Here is a 21,191-nt window from a genome sequence, read left to right as displayed (position 1 = left end):
CGCAGAAACACAAAACGGAACGAACTGAAAAGAGCACACGCAAAGATCATGCATATTTGATTCGCTAAACCTGTACTGCACGGCCACTCAAGAAAGGTCGTTCGACCGATCCGGTACGAGGAGGTAGAACCTGCGGGAGCAGCAGCAGCGCCAACAGGAAGAGCGGTAACTATAACAGTGAAAATACAAGGCACCTCCGTTCTGAGATGCTCGTGAAGGTGTTCTATTTTGCACTCGCAGATGAACTGCAGTTTTTTGAAATGCAAACTATAAGCAAAGTTTTGCCGCATTGATTGCTGCTTACCGTTGTTTTTAGTGTGCCTGAGGTGCGAGGTAGGTCACCGGCATTGGGTACCTGCCACAGGCGCTTTTTCAGTTCAACAAATGCTTATAAGACGGATAAGGAGGAAGGGCATCCTCCGCATCCGGCAGTTTTTATTGAGTGGGTAACAGCAATAAGAAAAAAAAAATTATAATAGATTAAAGCAAAAATTATTAGGTATCTGCTTGATTCTGTGTCCGTGCACACAATACTGGCACTCATTTGTCTACGACTCATTTGTTTAACTATGCAGTAAATAAACAAACAAACAAATAGATAAATAAATAAATCGATCGATCAATCAATCAATCAATCAATCAATCAATCAATCAATCAATCAATCAATTGTAACCCAATCAGTCAATCATAACCACCAAGTTATTTCCTAAATGTTTTGTAAATAAAAGTGGCAGCAATTTGCGTAGGCATATGAGCGCCGGCTGCAGAGAGCGGATTGCCGGAATGCGAGGGTACATTCATTACGCTCAGGTACACAGTCGTAAATACGGCCAGCCACGTTCATTGAGGTGGCTTCCATGTCTAGAGAATGTGGGCATGCGGGTCCGCAGTCTCTGGACGAGGCAGCCCAGCGAAAGGAGGCAAGCGTCTGCAATCGGCAGTTGCGCTGCTGCGTTTTCGTTTCAGTGCCGGTACCTACCGCCCTCTACGAGCCAGAAACGGAAGCGCCACTCGCCGATGAAGGAGCAGGTACGGTCGCCAGTTTTCCCTTCTTTTTTATTTTTATTCCGCGCTCATCAGAACAGCCTTGTTGAAGTGTTCAGCAGGTGAACAAAGCATAACGAGTAGGTAGGGACTTTTTGTGCTGTGTTGTTATTAATTTGCCTTTAAAACATTATTCGAAATTTTTTTGTTTAGTAACTCGGCAAAAGGGAATGCATGAATGGAAGTATTACCAGGTAGTGACGAGTATCAAGAATTTCATTATTTTGCCTTAATACACTGTGCTTAAGTCTCTTTTATATGTCATTCACGAACGTACTGAGGGAGCGTTCCTCGGCCCTGGGTTGTGACACGAAGTAAAGAAAACAACTAGCATTTTGTACAAGCAAATAAACTAGACATTAGCATTTATTACAGTTCAGTGCTACTCCTGTAAACTTTCACTAAACAGTGATTCATGCATAAAATTTCATAAGCCGAATTTCTTCCATATTTATTGACAGTGATTTCGTGAGAAGCGTCAGTAGCATTAAAGCAACTCATTCAGCTTACATGTGCTCGTAGGAAAGTCCTAGGACTGATAATTTTTTTAATTATGAAGTATTGCATGCGAAGCAGAATGCGAGAGGCGCAATTAGGCAAGTATCAGAACTGACAACCGTTGTGCCCGTTCTGCCCCTGCAGGGTGCTATATCGACGGCAAGCACTACTCGGAAGGAGCCCGGATGCCAAAGGACCCCAAGAAGCCCTGTGAGGTGTGCTACTGCATCCGAAACAGCAGCGCCTGTGTGCTGCAGGACTGCGAACTTCACGTGGACGGCTGCTCACCCGTGTTCTCCAGGCCAAGCTGCTGCCCCACCAGATACAACTGCAGTGAGTTTGGCGTTCTTTGTCGTTATTTTAATTCCCCCTTTCTGCCAATTCTTCTCTTTTTACCAGTTTTAACCTGCTTTTTTTGAACAGGTAAAAGTACATAGGGTTTAAAGTGTCTTCTCTGGACGCTGATGACCGGCGGGACGTGGAAGAGGCTGATTGATTAATGAAATATGACAACGTAAACGCGTGGGAAGTTGTGGATTACTCTATAACACTGGATAGTTTCGTGCAAACGAGGGAGGAAGGGAACATTGGGATGAGAACTGAACCAGTGATGAGTGAGCACCGGAAAAAGGAAATGTCTGCCTATCAGGTCAACTGCCCAATGACTGCTTGCGTTGAAACCGCTCGAAAGTGAAAATACATCATGAGGATAAAAATGAAATTATCAAACGACTGTACCTGTACCTGCTTTTCTTTTTTTTTTTGTTCGCAATTTCATGATTTGCAACATCAACAAGAATATGCTAGGAAAAAAAAAACCGTCAGGGTGGCTTTCTTGCATAGGTAGTCTTATAAAGGAGAAGACAGCTTTACAAAAAGAGCTGGAGCGAGACGTGAACGGTTTTGTTAGTCAAAGGTTTCACAGACAGCCTTCGATTCATGTCGCTCTGGTTGTCGCAGACATTTCATGCGTAGAGGTTTATCAAAGTGCGCAAGAACGAATTCAAGTAATGTCATCTTTCACGGACTGCGAGTCGAACGTAGTTTTATTTGTAGCTTTTATCTGTGTGTATCAAAAGTGAGCAATGGTGCCATCAGTAAGTTTAACTCTCTAAGTTCTATAAAAAGAATGACTTTTTTTCCACAACAGGTGCAGAAGCAGCTACTACGGTTCCACCAGGATTGTTGCCGACCGAAGCTCCTGATACAGGTGAGTTCAGGGCCAGCTTCAGGCACACCTGTTCGGGATGCTATACACATTCGATTACACACACGTGCTCGACAAAGCTTCAGCTGAGCGCAAGATGCATTGAATTACATAAACGACTAAGCCTCGCATGAGATGGTACAAACTCTCTTCATAAGCTTGGAATGCGTTTACAAGCTTTGTCCGTGTCATTTGCGCCATTATAGTGTTTGTTTTTACTTGACACTTTCGGTATGCTTTGTTGCTGCTATGGAGCTCGGTAAATTGTCTCTAAGTTATTTTTGTGTATCAAATAACACTCATATTTAAATTTCTTGAGAAAATTTCGTCCACTAAAGTTATCCTCAGGAACAGCCGTTGAAAGGGCAACAAAGAAGAGAAATAAAAAAGGGGGAGGTGGGGGGGGGGGGGGGCGGTAGAGCACGATTACTTACAAAATTTCAACCGTTGCTTAGGCTCTATCGAAAAACATGTTAGTTATGATAACAGCGCAGTCCCTTAAATAAATAGGTGTCACCACACCTTCACCAATAATTTGTCACCTTTGTTTTCTCTTTCTATTTTTTTCTCTCGCCATGACCAGGTTGCATGCACGATGGAAAGTTCTACGAAGACGGGGCACAGGTGCCCTCCACCGAGCCTTGCAAGCACTGCTACTGCATGCGTCATGAAGTGGTCTGCGCCGTACAGGACTGCAAAGCACCATCGGACGGATGCGTAGCCATGCCAAGCGAACCAGGACACTGCTGCCCCATGCGATACGAATGCCGTGAGTTTTTTGGGTGCTCCTAAAAACTATCGCATGTCGACATTAAACAGATTGGCATCAGCGTAAATACGAAACGTGATTTACCGCCGCTGAGTAGACCACTGTGTTCAGCGGACTTGAAAGACGATAAGAACAAAATTAAAAATTCGTTCAACAGGCAGTGGAATGAGTACCACATGAAAATGCATGTGCTAGAATAGAACGATGCCGCACACAATATTGAGTTTGGCGAGGGTTCGTTTCCTTGATAGCTTAAATGTATAGAGATTAAAAATCTTGCCTTAGGTATGTGTGGTAACATACATTCAAGTAATTGCGTTATGATTTATCTGGGTTTGCGGCACAGTTATTATTATGTATTGTGCACGGAGCTCTTCCCTTAAGTCGCCGTCAGGAAAACATTGGTCGCGTGCCATGCACTCAGTATAATGAACAGAACAGCAGATATAGATATTGATAGCAATTGCATGAGAAGTTGTAGAAAAAGCACAGCATATCAAACGGGGAAAGAAGGCTTTCGAAAAGAGGTCAGCGATGAACGACGCCGTTTGACAGTCATAAGAATCTCACGCAGGCTAACTGAAGCTACATTCGTACCTCAGGTTACAATTGTTAGGTTTTCCAGACTCGTGAGCAATAAACGCGATAACACTAAGTTATTTCACCGGACCATCCGAGAGCATGAAATCGAAGTTGTAATAACCGGCACCATCGTCCTCCTACTTCTGCACAGCATCCGACATGACCACGACACTGGGCCCTGAGACGACAAGCTTCGGGGCAACGACTCCTTCGACACTCGAAACTGTGGAACCCAAGAGGGGCGTGCCGGGCGAGGGCTTGACGCCGACCGCTGCGACCACTACGGTGGTTCCCTACACCACGACTACAATGGCTGTCATGTTCCCATCGGGCGTACCAGGCGAAGGTACGTGGTACCAAGCCGCAATTGCTCAGAATGCCCGAGAGAAACTGACAAATTCTCGGCAGTTGTTTCCGGTGATTCATTCTATGCCTCGCCGTCCTCAGTGATTCAGTCCTCGGGTGGTTAGCATCATTCCACAATGCCATAGAAGACGGCGTTCACAAGCGCATTTTCATAATCATCACAATAAGTTATGAGTAGCTTATGAGTAGCCAAGCATATTAGACGTTGTGGTACTTGCACCAAGCTTGCCGCTTTTCCTTTCAGCCTGGTATTGTTGCCGAGAGAATAGACAATTAAGAAAAAAGTGATGCGGCGGCTTCAAATAGAGGTATTTAGAGTCTCATATGCTGTAGTCGACTTGAAGAACCAGGTATAAATTTATTCACTTCAAAACTGTAAAAAATTAAGAGAAAGCTTCACACAGAACACAAAAGAGGAGGAAAGTTTTCCTAATAGTGGTTGCGCTGTCACATTCGATGCGTAATTGAAGGAAAAAGCAGACGCGTATGCTTATAAGGATGCTTTCAGGGTCGCTCTATCACGCTACGTAAATGCACCAAGTCGGCAGAACGTCGCTTTTGTCGATGCGGAAGTAGCTGGTAATAACAGGTTCATACGTTAGACTGGACGCTTGGGATCTTTACATTTTGATTTACCCTCTCGTTGTCAGTCACGAGCTATAAATCTCACCACGATGTTGTTTTCATTTTTTATGCTCTTTGACTTCGACTGTTGCGTCAACGATTTTTAACGTAAGCCAGTGTATAGCTAGTACAGGAAGTCTCCGTGAATATGGTCTTTTGCACACTCTTAAGTTTTATGTTTGCTGTTTGACTATACTGCAAGCTTAATCGAATCAACAAACTCAAATTCCAAAAGCTCCCCCTTGGAGCCCCTTCACTTTGCTGAAGTAGTTGCTTACAGCAGCGAGTTGACTGCACTTTTATTTAATTTCTTGCCACTTAAACCTGGAGGAACAACAAAGTGAGGAAGCTTTGTAACACTGCGCTGAGAGGAGACAAACACACCATAAAGAAACAGTTCTCATGTTTTAATTCCACGTTTCGTTGCCATTCCAGGCCAGTGCCGTTTCGAGGGACGCATGTACAAGCCAGGAGATGAGATCTTCTCCAAGGACCCATGCAACGTGAACTGCACGTGTGCCAACAGCATGGTCAGCTGCGACAAGATGATGTGCCACGAGCCGGAGGAGGACGTCAGCAGCTGCCGGGTAGAACATCCGGAAGGAGCCTGCTGCCCGCACTACGAGTGTCGTGAGTACCGATGAATCAATCCTCAGCAGTCACTGCGCGAGTAATTATTCCAGAAATGTATTTCGAAAGGAGAAACAGCGCTGGTTAGAGGTCGTTTCGTTTGTTCTATTGTGTCCACCTCTCTCTAGGATACCGAGGAAAATTGCTTGGGAATCAGCAAGAAAAGAGGAAAAAACTGTGATCGTATTCCTGCGAACATTCCTCACATCTTTGCGCCAAGCGTATTCCGTTTGCGCCTTGACCGCACACTTTAGGCTTCTGTGGGAAGTGTACTCACTTGCCTCAATGCATAAGAAAGCAGGTGTCATAGGAAAAGCAGCGACGGATACTACTAAGTGATAAGCGTCTTCGCGTGTAAGGCTGCGTTTCTTAGCGTTGCTACACAAACACCCTCAACTCAAATTCTCAATAGTAGCAAAAAAAAAAAAGAAAAATACGAAATAACTGAAGAACACGCGAGCTTGCAACGCACGCGCTCTGCGCTGTGCCAGATACAGCGGGCAGATAAACGCTAAATAAATAAATAATTCCACATGTAGCGTACAACAACTCAACTCAACTCAATGAACACGAAGGGGGAACCATTTACGCAAGCACCTGCAGTTATGCGAGACGGAAAGTGAAGTTTCGGGTGCTTCTTTCAAGAACCTTTCCGTGGTATGAACTTGTGGCGCGCTCGATGCCGGAAACAGACTCCAGCAATCAGCTCTTTAGCTGTCTGCGTTAGCACAGAATACTCATGCGCATCTGCGTCACTCGTAAGACACGTACATTAGCCTGTCTTTTTTTCTTAGCTGGGTACCACAACAACAATATTGCAGTGAAATGTGTGTTACCACAGCGCTACTGTGTATCTAAAAAAGTGTTTTTTTCTTTTTGTTCTAAACAGCCACGACCGCGGCACCAGAAGTTACCACTGCCACTGCAGCTACTTTGGGCGCAAAGGGTAAGTGTATTGCGCATTGATTTTGCCGCCTTCCTATTTCATTTTTGTGCTTACGCACCTCGTCCGCGTTATACACCTCGATTTTGTTTTCCGTTCTTCGCCACTAATCTTCTTGGGCTCTTTTACAGAGACGACCGAACCTTCAGTATCAGAGGCATCGACTGAAGCCTCGAGTACGACAGCCGAGGTTACCACGAAGCCATCAGTCAGCGAGGAGACGACGCCTGAAACCACTGCCAAGTCAGAAGCAACCACGGAGCCCGTGACTCCCAGCAGCGAAGTGCCATCGACCGAAAAGCCAACCACTGCCGAAGGCCCACGCGAAGAAGAGGGTCCCCTCACTACTGAGTCACAGCCACCCAGCTCTACTCCCGCTGCTACCACAGAGGGAGCGACGACAGTGGCAACAACAGAAGGTTCTACGACGTCCAAGGAGGAGGAGACCTCGACAACGCCCACAGTGATCTCTACTACCTCACCCGAAGCCTCGACTGCTGCCGGTGAAACCACGACACAGGAAGCAGAAGCCACGACAGCGCCGTCGGTGTCTTCTACGCCAGCGGAGACAGAAGGAACGACTGCACACGAGGCCAAAGAAACTACGCCAAAGATAACGGAAGAAACGCCAGAGACATCCGAAGCAACGACAACGCCGACTACAGCGGCTACGGAGGTGATTTCCAGCGAAACTCCTGAAGTCAGCACAGTGCCAAAAACTACGGAGTCGACAGAGGCTTCGACGACGCCTGCTCCTAGCACCGGTGTTACTGAAGAATCCACCACGGCACATACGGAGGGATCAACGACGACAGCGGCTGTGAGTACAGTGACAGAAGCTGGCGCTACAACGCCTTCAGAAGGGGTCACCGAAGAAACAACATCCGGGGAAGCAGAGACTACCACGGGCCCAGTCATTTCCACAGAAGCATCAACAACAGCGGCTCCTAGCACCGGTGTTACTGAAGAAACGTCAGCGGGACCAACGGAAGTGTCTACGACCACAGAAGCAGTCAGCACACCAACCAAATCCGAAGAAGCTACCACTCCTTCCGAAGCGGCCACAGGGGAAGCCACAACTCCGGCAGCGGAAGTCAGCACAGGTCCTTCCGTTTCCACGGAAGGAAGTACTGAGAAGCCTACTGAAGGCACCACGGCTAAGCCAGCCGAAGAGGAAACTACCGTCTCTGAGCTCGGAAGAGAAGACACGCCCAGGACAACTCCATTTTATCATGCCAGCACAACCACCGCACCTGAAACGGCAGCAACCACGGAAGGTGTGACACACACTACGCCAGAGGCTACAACTCCGCATGAAGCCACAGAAGGTACCACAAGCGAAGGCACTACGGCTGAGCCAGTCACATCTGCCAGTCCGGAAACTTCGGCTACAACAGAGCATGTTACCGAAGAAGGAACAAAGCTCACGACGGCAGCAACGACGCCATCGGAAACTGCCACCGAAGCTTCTTCCACTCCGGCTTCGACACCAGAGGTTACCACACCGTCCGCGGCAACAAAAGGAGAAGTGACAACTGCGTCAGGAACGCCATCTACAGAGGCTACCACAGCGTCTGCAACAACTAGTGAAGCGACGACAACACCAGGTACTGTTCGCGAAACTGACACAACGCCGGAGGTGTCGGAGAGCGAGAAGCCAGAAACAGTGACAACAGGAGAGCCTACGACTCCGCGTACAACCGAAGAGGCGTCGACCACACCAGCTGTGTCGACCGAAGCCGCTTCTACACCGGAAAGCAGTACCCCTGGAGTCTACACCACAGCCCCACCAGAAGTCAGCGAAGGCGTTACAACACCATCAGAAGCAACAACTGGGGCAGAGGTAACAACGCCTACCGAGGTCGAAAGAACGACCACTCAAGCAACCGGAGAGACGCCCGCAACGTCGCTAGCAACGGAAGGAGAGACGACGAGTGCGGCCACTGAGGGATCTACCACCGAAGCTGTGACCGGCCCCACGACGACAGAAGGTACCACATCTGAAGCTACAACAGCATCGACAGGAACCACTTCAGAAGCGGCTACCACGCATGAGCCTTCTGAAACAGAAGCAACATCCACCGAAACTCCGTACTTTACGACAGGGACCAGGGCTCCAGAAGCTGGTCGAGATGAGGAGGCCCTCGCGACGACTCCAGTACCTCCCGAATACACGCCGTCGCAGCCCACTACGGAATCCACCACTGAGAAAGAGGAGACATCGACCACTCCGGCTGCTACAGAGGCAGCTTCTACGACCGAAACGTCTTCTTCCAAACCAGAAACTACGACCGGTGCCGCGACCACCACCGAAGCGCCTGAGACAACGGCGCCAGTGACGCCAAGCGACATCATCACAACACCAGGTACTGAGGCTTCAGAAGAACCGACGGCCGCCGCACCAGAGATGGAGCAGGGCACGGAGCCATCATCCGTAACGCCGCCTGCGGAGACGTCGAGCACCACTGAAGGCACCACTCCGGTCTCGACAAAGGAAACGCCAACGCCTTCTTCGGAACTGCCGACCACTCGCGAGGAGACGACTCCCTCAGAGGCGACGACGGCAAAGCCAGAAACTACGACAGAGGTGCGGACACCACCAGCTTCAGTGGAGCCGACAAGCAAGCAACCAGCGCCAAAGACGTCTGAAGTGCCAGAAGAAATGGAACAGGCCACGACAAGACCCGTCGAGGTGACCACCGCTGCCGAGCCTGAGACGACGCCAGCGGCTCCGACAACGGAAAAGCCTAAGCCCAGCATCATCACTGAAGCTCCTGTCACTGGCACTACTGGATTTGAAACACTCGAGCATAGGAAGCTGCCAACCACGACAGAGGCACCCTCTTCTACTCCGGAAGCGACGCCAGAAGCCGGCACAACGCCAGAAGCAGTCACGACGCCAGAAGGAGCTAGTACACCAGAAGGAGCTACGACACCAGAAGGAGTTACGACACCAGAAGGAGCTACGACACCAGAAGGAGCTACGACACCAGAAGGAGCCACGACACCAAAAGGAGCTACGACACCAGAAGGAGCTACGACACCAGAAGGAGCTACGACACCAGAAGCAGCCACGACACCAGAAGGAGCTACGACACCAGAAGGAGCCACGACGCCAGAGGGAGCCACGACGCCAGAAGGAGCCACGACGCCAGAAGGAGCCACGACGCCAGAAACACCCACGACACCGGAGCAACCAGCTACTACACCGACCACAGGCAAGTGCAGACGTATTCGTTCGCGCTAGGTAGGCCCGTAATGCGCGCTTTAATTTTTTTCCACCACTAAAGCGCGCGTAGACTCAGCGAAACGTTGCGATACTAAGATGCATAAAATAATTACGTTAAGATGAATTACGTCCAATTCGGACAATATTTTGCGTCTTCCAACCACGTTAGGCCACCCAGTCACGAAAGAGATACGGCACTCGGTCTTCGGCACTCTTGTGTACACTACGTTGGTGCAAGCGCAGGTAGAATTTCCCTTGGGTTTTAGGCGCTGTAAATGGGTCTTTCTATAATTGCGCTCTTCAAGAAGTCCGAATGTGAGCTACAAATGCCAAAGATAACCAGTCGGCAGCAGTCATTAGATAAGTCAACTTCGAACGTGTTTTGGAGTGGGTCGCGCATGTATTCATGTATATAAAGAAAAGCGAAAACAAGGCTTCATTCTGTTGTTTTTATGCTCCAGAAACCGGTCGCGCCTTTATGCGTAAATTTTTCATGCTGCTGCACACCGTGCTAATTCACGAGAGTGTGCCAATTCGCTTTCCTCACAGCAGCTCTGCCTTCGAGTACTGAGCCGCCAGTATCGGCAACAACACCAGCTGAGCCCGCTGTATCGACGACAAAAGAAGAAACTGTCGGCCGGGAGGACAAGCCAACTTCCGAAGAGCCTGAAGAACCTGAACCCGGAGAGGAACCTGGTATGTGCCTTTCAATTCGCCAAAAATGTTTTCGGTAATTCTTAAAGAAACCAGCCGCATCTTCGCCGATGCATCTGAAGCATATTACAAGCACTCACGATACGGGCAATGTCAGCGAGTTGGGACGAAATATCTAATCCTATGAAGAAATTAGTGATGAAAAATGCTTTGTTTAAAAATTTCGGCTGAAAGTCACGCCGCACGGGTAAGAGAATGTATCCGTTAGCAGCTGAAATTCAGACATTACTGGCTTGAACCATTGAATTTACTTGCTTAAGCGTCACTCAATGGTGCTTTATCCTGAGTGAGCCAATTCAAGTAGTCATTGAAATAGGCCATTCAGAAAGCAAGCCTATTTAAGATGATTTTGCCACATCCATGCGGCAACTGCGGCCAAATAAAAAAAAAATCCAACAATATTCTTACTAGAACATAGGCAAAAATTAGGCACCGTTTTTCTGTTGCACAGTCCTTTCATGAAAACGAAAGAACATATAAGCACCCTCTTCCAAAACTATTTTGTTGTGTGTTCTTTTCAATTTTGCTTCCAAATTTTTTCTGAAAAATTATGGGATAGCGGCCTTACCCGCAGGCTCAGTGCGCTGAAGCGTGTCGAGCGTCGATAATTATAACTGGATCACAGCAACCAAAAATATATCTAAGTAAACGATGTTTTCCTTACACTCTATATTTTTCGTCTACAGCCCTTGTCAATGAATCACATATGAGAAGCGAAGCACTAATATTTTTATTTTGTTTTATAAGTTCGCTACCAAATACCCAACCTCCCACTACATATTGCCACTTTTAAGTATTTATCTCCTCTCTGTGCAGACTGTACTTACCAAGGACAGACATTCAAATTTGGCGACGAAGTTCCACCTCCGGATGCCTGCAAATATTGCCGCTGTTTCGACGGGGAAGTCATCTGTGCCGAGAAGGTGTGCCTTCCGCCGGCTCCCACCTGTGTTCCTGGACCAATACCGGATGGAGAATGTTGCCCGGAAATGTACAACTGTGGTACGTACGACCAAACTTACATCAATACGAAACTTTGGTTTACTCCTAGACATTTCTTTCAACTCTAGTCAAGTACTGTCACATATAAATAACATATATATAGTATTTTTTCGGCTGTGTTTGTAATACTTAGAAAGTAGGTCTCTGACCCCACTTTGTGTGACAAAAATACCTTGTGCCGCGGCGCTCATTGGTCAAAGCTGCCTTTGCGGTAATAAATTGCATCATCACCATAGGTTTAGAATCCAAAGGCATTGCAGCGCCACACAGTTTAACTGAACAGTGGCGAAATATGATCATATCACGTGTAAAATATGGTATTACTCATTACTGAGAACTGGCAGTTTATGTGAAAAGCATTATCAGTAGCATTTGTTTCTTCTTTAATGAGCTCGGCAGGTCATTTGCATAAAAGAAGCTTCGCAAGGATGACCATCTTGTCGTATAGAAAAGCTGCTGTATGGAGATTCCATTGATGGTCGCTTCTACCCCAATCGTCCGTTTACTCATTTCTCCCCATAGATGCCACCATTATGTTCATAAATACTGTGCTAGATAACTGAAGTTCATTTTTTATTCCTTGCAGACGGCGAAGAAATGCCTGGTACCACACAGCTTCCGACAATCGTGCCATCTAGCAAGAGGACTGAACCACCGACAGTAGAGCCGACAGGCACTACTCCGGAAGTGAGCGCGACATCAACTGAAGGCACGTCACCGGCTTCTACTGAGCTGAGCACCGAGCCGAGCGTCACGCAGCCAGCGTCAACGACGTCACCTGGCCTGTCGACTACCGTCGAAACGACCACAGAGCCTGAAGCAGAGGGCAGAAAGAAGCCGCCATCTACGGAGCAACCAGAGGAAGTGACGACAGGTTCTACAGAAGCACCGACCGAGGGCACGTCGGCAGCAACAACGCCGTCAGCGACAGAGGCAACCGAGGGTTCCACGGCTCCTTCGCTGTCAACCGAGCCGTCAGAAGCGACACCAGCGGAAACCGGCGCAACGACTGAGCCGTCTGCCGCAACGTCTGAAACAACTCCAAGCGGTGAAACGTCTGCCCCGACTGAAGTCTCGACACCTGAGTTAACTACGCCATCAGAAGCAGCCAGCTCCACTGGAACTGTCAGTGAAGAAACTACTCCAGGCGTAACAACACCTTCTGTCACAACAGAGGCGGCATCAACACCTGAGACTACTCCGGGCGCGTCAACCCCCGCAGCTAGCGCCACTCCAGGAGAGACATCAGAGACAGGTACACCGGAAGTAACTACACCAAGTGCAGTAACATATGCAGCAACGAGTACCGAAGGAACGACGCCAGCCGAAACTGGCCCAACAAGTGCTACACCAGAAGCAAGCACTCCAGAAACTACACCTAGCAGCGTCACACCAGAAGTCAGTACGCCGGAGGTTACCACACCATCTGTAACCTCACCAGAGGCTACCACTCCTGAAGGTAGCACTCCTGAAGGTACCACTCCTGAAGCAAGCACGCCTGGAGTGACGACACCAACTGCAACCTCCCCAGAGGCTACCACCCCTGAAGGCAGCACTCCTGAAGCAAGCACGCCCGAAGTAACCACACCACCTGCAACTTCTCCGGAGGCTACCACCCCTGAAGGCAGCACTCCTGAAGCCAGCACGCCAGAGGTCAGCACACCAGAGGTCAGCACACCAGAGGTCAGCACACCAGAGGCCAGCACACCGGGACCTAGTACACCGGAAGTTAGCACGGCTGAAGTAACGACTCCTGAACCTAGCACTCCCGAATCTAGTACTCCTGAAGCTAGTACACCGGAATCAAGCACTCCAGAATCTAGCACACCGGAATCCAGTACCCCTGAAGCTAGCACGGCAGAATCTAGCACCCCCGTAGAAAGTACTCCTGAATCTAGCACTCCTGAAGCCAGCACACCTGAGTCTAGCACTGCCGAAGTCACGACGCCTGAGGTGTCCACTCCTGAATACAGTACACCTGAGCCTAGCACCCCTGAAGTCACCACTCCTGGTGCAACTACGCCCGCTCCAACATCTCCCGAAGCCAGCACAGCCGAATCAAGTACTCCTGCTGCTACTACACCTGCTGTCACGCCAGAATCGAGTACACCTGAAGTCAGCACCTCTGGTGTCACTACCCCAGCGCCAACGTCTCCCGAAGTCACTACACCCGAGGCCAGCACTCCTAGTGCCACTACTTCTGCTGCAGAGTCTACGGAAGGCACAACGCCAGAAGTCACTACACCTGTGGTGACCACTGAGCCCACTACCTCTCCGGAAGGTACTACCCCAGAAGCGAGCACCCGCGCAGAGACGACTCCAGCTGTCAGTGAAGGTACTACACCTGGGGAAAGCACTCCTAGTGTGACCACGCCGAGCGCAACGACACCAGAAGTCAGCACGCCAGAAGCAAGTACGCCGGGCGCTACTTCTCCAGAAGCCACAACATCGGAAGTGACCACTCCCGCTGAAACATCGTCAGAAGGCACTACGCCGGAATCTACTACTCCTGGTGCTACCACTCCGGCGCCATCTACAGAAGGCAGCACAGCGGCGACGACGTCTCCAGAAGGTACTACGCCGGAAGCAACCACTCCTGGTGCAACCTCTCCAGAGGGAACCACTGCAGAGGCAACCACCCCTGGTGCCACCACTCTCGCTTCAACAACTCCAGAAGGTACAACTCCTGAAGCTAGCACACCTACTGGTGCAGCTACTCTTTCTGCAACATCTCCAGAAGCCACAACGCCTGAAAGTAGCACTCCAGGCGCTACCACGTCTGCCGAAACTACTCCGAGTGTATTAACATCCGAGGCCACCACAGCGGAGTCGACCACGCCTGCGGAGACTAGTGCAACGACGCCGGAAGCAACGACGCCCTCTGTCACTGCTTCTGAAGAACCTACTTCTCCAGCCACACCGTCTACTCCGGAGGTATCTACTCCTGAGGCGTCTACTCCTGAGGCGTCTACTCCTGAGGTCTCTACTCCGGGGGCGTCTACGCCAGAGGTGTCTACCCCTGAAGTGTCTACTCCTGAAGTATCTACTCCAGAGGTGTCTACTCCAGAGGCGTCTACTACTGAGGCGTCTACTCCAGAAACATCAACCTCTGAAGCTGAAACCACTGGCACACCAAGCGCTGAGGCGACAACACCTGAGACATCAGCTGCCACAACACCCGAAGCTTCTACCACTCCTGCCACGACTCCTGCTGCTTCGACGACTGAAGCCGTCACTGAGGCCTCTAGTCCTGAAGCCACCACACCAACTGGAACAGCAGCTGCCACAACGTTAGAGGCCAGAACCTCCGGTTTGACAGAAACAACCCCGGAGAGCACGACGCCAGCTACATCTGAAGCGACAACACCAAGTTCTTCCGAAGCGACAACACCTGCATCAACCGTTTCTGCAGAAATGACGACGCCATCAGTGACGGAAGAAACCAAGGAATCGACGACCGCTTCCGCGCCTACTACTCCAGCGGAGACACCGGAGACAACGGGTGCAAGCACACCATCTAGCGAAGCAACCGAAGCGAGTACATCTGGAGCAACAGAAGGAACCTCAGAGGCATCAACACCAGCTTCTACAGAAGCGACAACGCCTGGAACGACAGAGGCGGCCTCCACTCCTACGGCGGCCGTTTCAGAGCCTTCGACGCCTGCAACCAGCGCAGGCACGGAGGAGCCCACGACACCCTCTTCCACTGAAGCCACGGAAGGAACCAGCCCGACTGAGATGCGAGACGCGGCTACTACGGAAGGCGCAACGACGCCATCAGAGGCCTCGACAAAGCCGGAAACCGAGGGAACGACGCCAAGTGAGGCGACCTTTACTGAAAGTTCAACCACACCAGCAACTCCTGGCTCGACAACAGAGGGAGCCACAGAAGAGACCAAGGAAGCGACCACCGGACCGTCCAGCGAACCTACGGAGGCGAGTACTTCGGCGACATCACCAGAAGCCACCACGGAGGCCAGCACACCTGCATCGACTACGGCCGGGCCCGAGTCAACCTCGGCAGAGACGCCAGTCACAGAAGCTTCCACGCCTGCCTCCACAGCAACAAGCCCAGAAGCGACCACTGCAGAAACGAAGACGGAGTCCACTCCCGCAGTGTCTACAGCATCTGAGCCTACCGAGACCTCTACGTCTCCAGCTCCGGAGGCTACCACAGAATCAGAGGAGGAGTTCCCGACAGGTACCTACTTTAACCATTCATAAAGCGCAAGCTGTATGCATATTTCACGTGAATACATATGTTAAAATAGCGCTCAGAATGACTCTGGAAATGAAATCACATTACTTTCGAGATGTTTCGGGCACTAAATTTCTAGAAAAAGAAGCACACATTCATACCAACAACTTTGTAAAGAGGACTCATATGTGGCACGTATGCGTACACCAGTCTTTTAGTCGTAAAAGGAAACTTGCGTTTGAACTGAAAATAGCATCAAGAAGTGTTATATATACGAGACAGCTGACTGAATCAAAAGCTCAACAATTAAAAAAATTTCCGGCCATAATTGGCTGTGTCAAACTGCACAGCCGCGCTTGTGAAACCACACAGAACACCAAGCAGTTCTGTTAACGAAAAATGAAAACACACTGAATTATTTGCTTTATAGTTAGGTAGTATTCAGCAGTCAAAAATGTGATACGTTGGTGCACCATTGTAACTTTGTCGGCGGTTAAAGCAAGTGGAACCACATGTGTCCCGCTCTTCGACAAAGCGTTAACGCTTCCTTTGCTACGGCAGGTAATCAGTGTCAGCTATTTTTTTTTATTTAGGTTGCAGCGATCCCAGGGAAACCACAAGGTTCTGGATAATGTCATCAAACAAATACGCCTTCGTACATGTCCGCTCAGCTCTGAAAGACAGTTTTTCTGCGTCTCCAATCTATAGCATCGATTCATATTGTTTTCCATTTTCGTGGCAAAAAAAACACGCTAAAACGACTCACAGATAGAACGATTACAGCCGTTTCTATACTCCGAAATCACCTTCTAGCATTAATCGTTTCGATAGAGGTATACACAGGACAAAAAACGAGGTACGTAATGAAACACTCTGTCCTGAAATATTTGAAAATAGTTTTTCAAAAAACATTGACAAAGGCAGTCAAAGTATTTTGTTTTTCTTATGCTGCACTGGTCAATGCACTGCTCAGAAAGCAATGCAAATATTTTTGTTCTTTCTTCTCTCTCTGCTGTTCGCACAGAGTGTGACGTGAATGGCAAATTGTACAAGGAGGGCGACCAAGTTCCGGACGACAACCCTTGCCACTTCTGCAACTGCCTCGAAGGAGAAGTCATCTGCGCCGAGAGGATCTGCCAACCTCCCGGTCCGGAGTGCAAACCTTTGCCCAAAGACCCGGCACAGTGCTGTCCGGATTACGACTGCGGTAAGCCTATTAAACGCGGTCATTGCGCATAACACTCCTCTTTTGAAGCGAAAAGCTTCACTAGACTAGTCAACCCCGCGTCTCGCGTGTGCTCCGTCGTTAGAAAAAGCCACAGCTGCGCATGCGCGAAACCGAGCAACGTCACGCGGAGCGCAGGTGGCCGCTGCTGCCGCGGCCGTTGTCGCCGCCACACGCTGACTCCGTCGTCTGAGCGTCGCCGCTTCTCCTCCTCGCCACTGTTTTACCCTTCGCCGCTGCCGCGCGGTCGCCGCCGCCGTCCCAAGAGGAGAAGGTTCTTTCACAAGGCGTTGCGACAACGCGTGAGCGGCCGCGGCGGCCATAGAAGAGGCGGCCATCCTCTCCACCGTTTGACCTTTCGCCGCAGCCGTGCGCAGTGCACATTTGAAAGGAGGGGTATATAAGGCGCGCTTGCCCATAGAACAGGCGCAGGCACTCGCCATGGAAGGAGAGAAGATCGTTTGGTTTGGTTTATGGGGTTTAACGTCCCAAAGCGACTAAGGCTATGAGAGACGCCGCAGTGGAGGGCTCCGGAAATTTCGACCACCTGGGGTTTTTTAACGTGCACCGACATCGCACAGTACACGGACCTCTAGAATTTCTCCTCCAAAGAAATTCAACCACCGCGGCCGGGATCGAACCCGCGTCTTTCGGGTCAGCAGCCGAGCAGGAAGGAGAAGAAGAAGCAACAGTCAGACGGCGCAGAAACACCGATCCAGAAGTGGTAGCTTGGGAGTTGGCTGAAAAGCAGCGAGAGCTTTTCGCTTATCCAGGCTTAACCTTAGCTAAGCCACAGCCAATTTTCTTGCTTTTCCTTCAACTGTGAACGTCGTACACGCTCGCTGTCGCGGATTAAATAAAGCTTTAGTTAGTACAGGTCTGTGTAGTACTCGCCTTTATCGGTCGAGGACGTTTAATCTCTTTTACGTATTCGAGACTACACTGATATAGCATTGCAGCAATCGAAGTTAAGTTTCTAGCTTAAGTGCCAATAGTTTATTTTGAAATTTGCGCCGGACGAACGCATGTATGACTGATTGTGAGGTCAGAATGCGAGGTCAGAATGTTTTGGAAGCTTGCCATAGCCGCATTTGTAACTCATAACCTGGTTGCTGCTGCAGAAGGTGTTACGACCCCGGCAGCCGTGTCTACAGTGGAGGGACGGAAGAAGCCCGCCGAAACGCCTCCAAGTGTAACCACTCCGGCAGTGACTGCGCCCTCTACGACAAAGGCGGAAGGAGAGGAGGAAGAGGTAGAAAAACGTGAGTATACAACAACAACGCAACAGCACCGACATTCTATTTGAAAATAGGAAAAGCTAGACCAACACAAACGGACGCAAATTGCGTAGCATCACTTGGCTACACCTGCGCAAGCCCGTGATTAAATCTCCGTTGGAGTTGCACACTATTTTCGCATCCTGCAGGGTTTATTGACGTATCTAACGTGAGCGTGAGAATTATAACAGAGAACTATGCATAAAACAGAGCCAAGGCACATGTCTGCGTGAGGTGCATATTTGAGCATCTTACGTCATTGCGTAAACACAAGATCAATGGAAATATTGAAACGTGCTACTAGAGCCAGTTATGTCCGAGTATTGTGTTTCTTTTGTGCCTTGCGTAACTATAACCGTTCGCCCCCCCCCCCCCCCCCGGGGTTCTTTTCGACCTCCCGGGGTTCTATAACGTGCACTGACATCGCACAGTACGTGGGCCTCTAGAATTTTGCTTCCATTGAAATTCGATCACCACTGCCGGGATCGAACATGGGTTTTTCGGGTCAGCTGCCAAGCGCCATAACCACTGAGCCACCGCGGCGGCTCAGTTACAACAAACTCGCTTAAAAACGCAGTAAATTCAAACAAGCTGAGTAACAAAAGAAATACGCACCCCATAAACTATTTTCATAGAAGAATACGGTTTCTGTTTATTCTTTTTTATGAAATTGTAGCGCGAAGAATTATGGCTGGAGCCACACATACTACTCAGCGTGCGTCCGTTCCATCGGCTTAATATTTGCGCTGCAGTTTCTTAGCCTTTTAAACCGATCTACTGAGCTTCATCCATCAACCATTTCGTCACCTCTTCTCTAGCCTGCAATGTCCAAGGCACCACGGTGGAACACGGCCAGGTGATTCAGAGCGCCAACCCGTGCACATTCTGCAAGTGCACATTCGGCGAGATGGTCTGCGCCGAGCGCATCTGCGACGAGCCTCCACGCCCGGGCTGCAAGCCGACAGGTGTCAAACCGGAACAGTGCTGCGCCGAAGCATACATCTGCCGTAAGTGTGATCTTCACGTGACGCGACATGACGCAACGTGACTTTGCTCAAATTCGTCCCAAATAGGCACACTTATTTTTGACTCTGTCCTGGCGTCTTTCTAACTTTCTACTTTTTCTCTTCTCCCACCTCTCTCCCAGAACATTATCTACTGCCATTTATTGCAATTTCTTGTTTATTCTTCTTTTCGTTTTGCATAGGAACGGCGTAGTATGTAGAAATCAAAGCAGCGCTTAAAGCGCGTTGCAATGTGACATCGTATATATAACCAGTTAAGGACTGCTTGACTACAAATGGTTGTTCAGAGATTCTTTCGTTCTTCACCGCCTTACTGTTCGAGCCTACTTCACATAATTCACTTACATTCATGCGTTCATTTCGTGATTCCTGAGCAGTCTTCGTTCCACACCAATAACTGAAACACCAGCGTACTTAAGTTGTCGCTTTTCTTCAAAATGAAGTAGTATATGTTAAAAAAGCTAAGCTTTGCCGCAAGTTCCACACGTTTGTAAAGTTAAACAATTTTTCTGACGTGAAAAATACGCGATCTTGGACCAGTTATTCATAACACGGACCTGTAAAAGAAATCTGTGAGGCGGTTGGCTTATTATGGGCATAGGTTGTGTGTACACGTTTTGGGAATTCGAGCGCCGTGGTTCGTCATGAAAGCTCTGGCCTTTGGTTACACAACTAGAATATTAATTACAGTCTTTCACCTCCACTTTTTTTGCAATTTTATGCAGCGGCTGACGAGGAAGGTCGAGAAGAAATGGTGACGCAGAAGCCATCTGTGTTCAAGTTTACCACGATCAGCCCCACAACCGTCGATCTCACGAAGATATTCGGCCCCAACGCCACCACGACACCCATCCCAGCTACGACGGTGACGCCTTTCGTCGTAGACGTTGTGACCAAGCCTCCGGGAACGCAGCCTCCGGTACACGATCTCTCCACGGGCGAACCGGAATCTACCACAGCGCCAGTCACGTCGACGAAGGCGGCCGAAGAGACAGGAGCCACCGAAGAAACGACTGTATCGGCCACAACCGCTGCTCCCGAAGCCACTAGTCAACCGTCGGAAGCCACTAGTCCCACTACCGAGGCTCCAGAAGCGACAAACGCCACTACAACCACTGCCATGTTTACTACGAAGCCACTCGTCCACTTCACCACAACCACAGAAGCCTCAACAGCGGAATCTACCACGGAGCCGGAAGAGTCTCGCGAAGAGAAGACGACACCTCAGGCAGCCACAACGACGGAGGAACCCGTCGAAGGCAAGAAGGGGGAGCCGTCGACAACTGAGTCACCCTCGCTGCTCACTACCATCGTGGAGTTCTTCACGGGAAGCGCGTCTACGACGCAGGCACCAGAAGTGAACGCTACCACACCGTCAGAGCCGCCCAGCGCCACCACCACGACGCTGAAGCCCGTGGAAGAAACGGAGAAGCCAGCGGAGACAGCTGCTACCGTAGGAGCAGAGACGGAGCCAACAAAACCGGCTCCGGAAAGCACGCCCTCTCCGGAAGTGACGACGCCAGGAGTGACTACAGAGGAACCGGAAACTCCTCGGGAGGAAGCAACGACGCCTACGTCGGTTACGGAAGGTAAGCTCAGTGTATATAAGCTTTAGCTTTGCTGAGCCAGCTCGATGGAATGAATCACGAATGCGCCGCAAAGTGCGTGTTTAAAGCACCGATCTGTGACTAAAGTCATCTGTTTAGTTTATCTGTGACAAGGGCAAGCACACTCGTCTGAACGTATATTTAGTATGAGGCAGGTTACTTGGGCTGGGCTGAATGCAGTTTTAATCTGCGTGATTTATTTGTCGACCTTATTTATAAGTATTTCTGACTCTGCGAAGCTGATTTTACT

At 49.6% G+C, this 21,191-nt stretch overlaps 1 protein-coding gene across 4 annotated transcripts in view; it reads left to right on the top strand.

Annotated features, from left to right (window-relative positions):
- Positions 1–21,191, top strand: part of tnc (tenectin) — a 130,418-nt gene that overhangs the window by 99,866 nt on the left and 9,361 nt on the right. For 2 of the 4 annotated variants that reach the window (XM_089574275.1, XM_089574272.1), the window contains exons 5-19: positions 968–1,030; positions 1,688–1,876; positions 2,694–2,753; positions 3,334–3,519; positions 4,253–4,447; positions 5,527–5,721; positions 6,611–6,667; positions 6,796–9,882; positions 10,443–10,589; positions 11,424–11,609; positions 12,196–15,810; positions 16,832–17,014; positions 18,154–18,294; positions 19,128–19,316; positions 20,060–20,923. In XM_089574275.1, the coding sequence (XP_089430401.1) occupies positions 968–1,030; positions 1,688–1,876; positions 2,694–2,753; positions 3,334–3,519; positions 4,253–4,447; positions 5,527–5,721; positions 6,611–6,667; positions 6,796–9,882; positions 10,443–10,589; positions 11,424–11,609; positions 12,196–15,810; positions 16,832–17,014; positions 18,154–18,294; positions 19,128–19,316; positions 20,060–20,923 (9,357 nt within the window). The remainder of the gene's footprint in view (positions 1–967; positions 1,031–1,687; positions 1,877–2,693; positions 2,754–3,333; positions 3,520–4,252; positions 4,448–5,526; positions 5,722–6,610; positions 6,668–6,795; positions 9,883–10,442; positions 10,590–11,423; positions 11,610–12,195; positions 15,811–16,831; positions 17,015–18,153; positions 18,295–19,127; positions 19,317–20,059; positions 20,924–21,191) is intronic. The other 2 variants (XM_089574274.1, XM_089574273.1) reach the window with 2 other exon arrangements.

This window comes from Amblyomma mixtum, chromosome 2 (genome assembly GCF_055824585.1).
Source record: "Amblyomma mixtum isolate Tamu chromosome 2, ASM5582458v1, whole genome shotgun sequence".
NCBI classification, from domain to species: Eukaryota; Metazoa; Arthropoda; class Arachnida; order Ixodida; family Ixodidae; genus Amblyomma; species Amblyomma mixtum.
Note: the sequence above shows the minus strand (reverse complement) of the source record. Positions and strands in the feature narration are given on the sequence as shown.